This window comes from Acyrthosiphon pisum, chromosome X, assembly GCF_005508785.2.
Source record: "Acyrthosiphon pisum isolate AL4f chromosome X, pea_aphid_22Mar2018_4r6ur, whole genome shotgun sequence".
Lineage (NCBI taxonomy): Eukaryota > Metazoa > Arthropoda > Insecta > Hemiptera > Aphididae > Acyrthosiphon > Acyrthosiphon pisum.
Genome location: NC_042493.1, coordinates 41,259,566 through 41,264,857, shown reverse-complemented (window position 1 = coordinate 41,264,857; position 5,292 = coordinate 41,259,566). Strand labels below are relative to the sequence as shown.

At 29.0% G+C, this 5,292-nt stretch overlaps 1 protein-coding gene across 1 annotated transcript in view; it reads right to left on the bottom strand.

Moving 5' to 3' along the window:
- Positions 1 to 4,695: 4,695 nt before the first annotated feature.
- Positions 4,696 to 5,292, bottom strand: part of LOC107883174 (protein ALP1-like) — a 1,871-nt gene continuing 1,274 nt past the window's right edge. Inside the window, exon 2 of the mRNA XM_029485123.1 lies at positions 4,696 to 5,202. Within this exon, the coding sequence (XP_029340983.1) occupies positions 4,696 to 5,202 (507 nt within the window). The remainder of the gene's footprint in view (positions 5,203 to 5,292) is intronic.

Below are 5,292 nucleotides of genomic sequence, written 5' to 3'. Positions count from 1 at the left end.
TCACCAAATGTTTTCAATAGGTACATGTTGGACACCTAGCGCTACCTAATAGGCTTATAACTCAACTACCATTACTTTTTTATAAATACATTGGCACAGAAAAATAAATCACATTGGTCTCATGCATATTTTATAATAATTCCATTAGTAAATAGTAGAGTTTTTAGACATTTACTTACTACTTACTAGAGCGTCTAGATCTACAGCTTAATTTATTTCAATAATTACGACTAGTTTCTCATTTGTCTACATTTGTGTTGAAATTATACAATTAAAATGCCTCGCCAGTGTTCAGTATTTTTATGTACCAGTAAGGAACGGTCCAATGTTCAATTGTTTAAAGTTCGTGAATCCGAATCATTCGTGGGAAGAAATTGTAAATAAAGTAAATGGTAATCATAAACGTAAAGTGACATATGTCTGTGTAGAACATTTTAGGAAAGAAGATTTGATTAACAGTTATATTGGGTGTAATGACTTAGAAGTAAGAAAACATAATTATTTGTATTTAGCCATTTAGATAGGTACTTATATAGTACCTACCTACTTGGTCATTATAAATTATAAATTATAACTCAATAATTCTATAAACACTTTAAAAGGAACTTAATTGGGCTAAAAAAAGGTGCTTTTCTATCAGTATTTAATTCACCATTTGATATTCACAAAACAAATGATTTACCAGAACCTAGAGAATCTTGTATACCTGTTACTGAATCATTTAGGAAAGAATTGTTTGGTGAACCCAAGCCTAAGAGATTACATCAAACACCAACATTAATAGTATGTTTATGATTAATTGTCATAATATACCATGTAGATTATTTAATTTATATATACCTACCTAACCTCATATGATTTATTAAAGAAATCAAAACTGTGGTATGAAAGTTTATTATTGCCAGTTGGTTGGTCATTATATCATGATGGATGTATTGTAATAAAGAACAAGTTTCACAAAGAGCTGAAAAAATTGAAAATTTGAGAAAAATACTTGACAACTTAATTATGACTAATGTGGAAGTAGATGATAATATTATTTTTGAACATAATATTCATAATTATAACAAAGCAAAGGCAGAGGACTGTGTTTTATATTATATTTGTGGGTATTCTTAGGAACTTCATAAAAACTGTAAAATGTGATACTTGTCTCACAGTATTAATTGGTATGTATAGTAAATTAGTAAATAAACCTACTTCCATGTAGTTACTATAGTAACCAATAATTATCCCTATTATAATATATTATCCCTATCATGCCTACTTCCAAATTAATTTTAATAACCTAAATTTCAGTTCTGTTTTATAATTTATGTTTAGGTACTAAGTCATACTGCAGTAAGCCAGAAGCTGCTCTTCTTAACTTAAAATCAAAAGGAGGTTTGACATACCCAAATGATTTTATTTTTGGATTGCTGAGTACTGTTGAAAAATCATTTGCTAAGCACTGCGAAAATAATAACGTTTTCTTATTGACTATTGATGAATTCTTTGAAACTAATAAGTTCATTAATTTTCCATGTATTGAACACAAACAAGATGTACTAACTCATATTATATCCAACTTTGTTATTATGAGGATGAGGCAGTACGCTTTACATACAAATAAAAATAAAAGTAAAGAAAATGCAAAAAAATGTTTGCAAAATTAGTTCCCACATAACTACAATGAATAATAATAAAAACTTTGCTTATAATAATAGTTAATACAAAATATGACGTGTTTTTCGCAGTCCAATGTAGATAAGAAATTGAGGTCGTTTGTTTACATTTTTGTATTGATACACCTTGAGTATGATTATATTATATTTATACCTATAATAGTCATAATAGAGATAATCAGATGATCGATATAAGTTTTTTGGCCTCAATTTATTCATATAGGTAATAAATTGACCGGTAAGACGTTATGTTCTATCCATGTCTTTATCATCTATGCGAATCACACAAAAATTTGGTGGCCATATTCCTAGTTAGGAATCAATGGTGATTGGTGATCATATTACAATAGTTTTTAAAAATTACAATATAATATGTATCTAAAAACCATGACATTATTAATTAAATTCCAATTTTAAATAATTATGTTTTATTTTTTTCATTATATTATAGTTTTAGTAATAAAATACTAATCAAAGTAATTTAATTATGTTTCCACGTACTGCCTTACAAGTTGCGGATGATCATTCTTGTCGAGTCTATCACATTGTTAGAAGTAAAAATGAATAAATATTTTCCAAGTATTTATATTAAAAATTACGACTGGGTACGAGATCATTTTAATGTGTCTATTAGTGACTTGGTTGATTTAAAACTTGTTGAAGAAGGAAATCTCTGTTCAATTAAAAATGATCGAACATTGCAGTTGAAATTCAAAGAGATCACTCTCAATCAATTCTGGATATATGTTTCTAAAGAATATCCAGATATATCTATAAAAGCACTGATTACTTTGCCGTTCTCAACCTCATATCTTTGTAAACAAAGGTTTTCAGCACTTACGAATATAAAAATAAAAAACTAGAAAAACTAAATTCAGTGGAGGAGGAAATGCGGGTATATCTGTCAACTATTCGTCCAAGAATTAAAAATATTTGTAACGTCCGTCAGGCACACATTTCTCATTAAATTTACTTATGTATAAACTATGCTTTTTTTTGTAAATAAATTTAATAACTAATTAATTACTAATACAATGTAATTATAATAAATAAATATTGGTTAGACCATTAATCACACATTTCTAATTAAATGTATTTACAATTATAATTAATTCAAAACAATATTGTTCATTTAAAAAAAAAAAAGGTCAGTGTGCCTTGAAAATTTTTTGAAGTGTACGGTGTGCCGGTGTGCCGTGTATAGTAAAAGTTTGAAAACCACTGGTATATATATCATTATTTATTTTATGTCATCTTAATATCACAATATCACATTCAACTCAAAACGATTTGATACAATAATCTGGTATACCAAAATCATCAAAAAAATGTTATACCTAATACCAAGGTGGAGACATATATATATATCCACCTTGCCTAATACAATTTATACACGTTATATAAAAAAAATTACACTTTAAAACTGCCGCCCCTAAAACTCTTAAAAATTTGCCGCTGGGGCAAAAAAATATCATGTTTTCATAGTCAATATGTAATATACCTAGTCACATTATAATACAGTATATAGATGTGTTTGCTGATAATAAAATAATAATAATAATAATAATAGTTATGACTTATGAAAATAATAAAATCAACATATTTATAAGTCAATAGTAGTCCGGAATAGTACTCCGGAACTAATTTATTAATCGATAACATTGTCGATAAAGCTGAGGGGCTCGGCTCGCGTCAGATATAATAATTGGTGTAATAATACGTGAAAATAATAAATTACAAAATTTTAGCAACGTGAATTTGGCAACATCACATGAAATTTTCTATGCTCAATCGTGTTGCTAAAAAGGTCTATGCTCAATCGTGCTTTACCGGGTCCATGTAAGCGGAGCGTATTTAAAATAAGCTAAATCGCTTACTGTCAAATCTTCGGGTAAAGGTCAATTCACACATGTCCGGTCCGTATCCGTACCGTCCATTCAGTGTCCGACATTTTGACATTGTATAACTAATATTTAATGTTATCGTCTACACTAGTCCGTTCCGTATTCCTTTCATCCGATTCCAATTCAAAACTATGTTTTGCCGGACGGCACTGATACGGAAACGTATTTTCATTTTTCGTAACATGCAAGTACAGGTCAATACATGTCAATTCTGGTTCGATCGGGTCGATCCAAAATAAAGTGCACCAAAATCTTATGAACTTCAACTTAGTTCAATAGTTCATAAACAGTTGTAATAAACGGTTGTTATAACTTGTATTTTTGAATCAACGATGAAAATGAACAACGAAAAGTTTATTGAAGCTGTAAGAGAGCACGAAGTACTCTACGATTTATCACATACTAAATATATAGACAGTGCATACAAAGATGGTATTTGGAAAGCTATTGGCCAAGATCTCAAACAACAAAGTAATAATACATTTAAAAACAACATACATATACGGTAAATGAAGAAAAATTACGTAATTTTGTTTATTTATATAATTTTTAACACATTATAATAGTAATATAAATGGTTAATTATTATAAAAATTATTTACATAATATACCTATGTAGGTACTGACTCAAATAAGTACTAAAATTGCTTTTTTTTTCCTAACATTCTTAAACTTAGATATAATATAGTGTACTTATTGTTATGAGGATTTATTTTAATTAGTTACAACTATATAATAATATGATTTAAATAATTTAAAACCTAAAATGTATTAAATATTTTATTTTTTTTATGAAAACAATTTATTTTGATACCTTGTCATTTTGCCACGGTACCGAACCAGCCGGTTAATTAAAAAAAGTCTTATATAATTCCCTGATTTCAAAAGCTGCCTGTTGAGCACTGCCACCTTGCATAGGTATATTTTGTAGTTCACTGCTTATAGTAGGAGGATCATTATGTTGTAAGAAACTTGTAACGCGAGTCACTTCTAATAAAATTATGAAGAACGCATGTTGCTAAAATAATAAAATCTGCATTTTCTGGTTTAGATTGGAGTCTTCGGTTGTAAAGACGAAATTTTTGTGACAATATTCCAAAAGTGTTTTCCACAACTCTGCGAGGTCTTCATAAACGATAACCGTAAATTTTTTTATCAAAGTCATCTAATTGTTTTCCAGGGTACGGTATTAATAAATAGGTATTTAGAGGGAACGCTTCATCTCCAACTATAACAAACGGGGCTTTGGTGTTAGTTCCTGGAAGCGTTTTAGATTCTGGAATGTTAAGTAAGTTGTTTTCTAAGGCTTTTCCTAAATTTGAGTGAGATAATATGCCTCCATCACTATTTTTGCCATATGAGCCTACATCAACTGCTATGAAATTATTATGTGCGTCAACCAAAGCAAATAAAACAATTGAAAAGGTTTTTTTATAATTAAAGTAATTAGAACCACTGTTTGGAGGAGCTTGAATAGTGACATGCTTCCCATCAATCGCACCTAAGCAATTTGAGAAATTCAATAACATCCAAAAATCTTGAGCTATTTGTTCCCACCGATCTTCAGTTGGAGTTGGCATGGCTTCAGGCATTAATCGATGTACTATAGCTCTGCACGTCTCAATAACTATCTGCTAAACAGTAGAATGACCTAATCGATAAAATAGTTTTGAATGAATCTCCAGTTGCCAAAAATCTGATATAAAATATTAATTAATCTAATG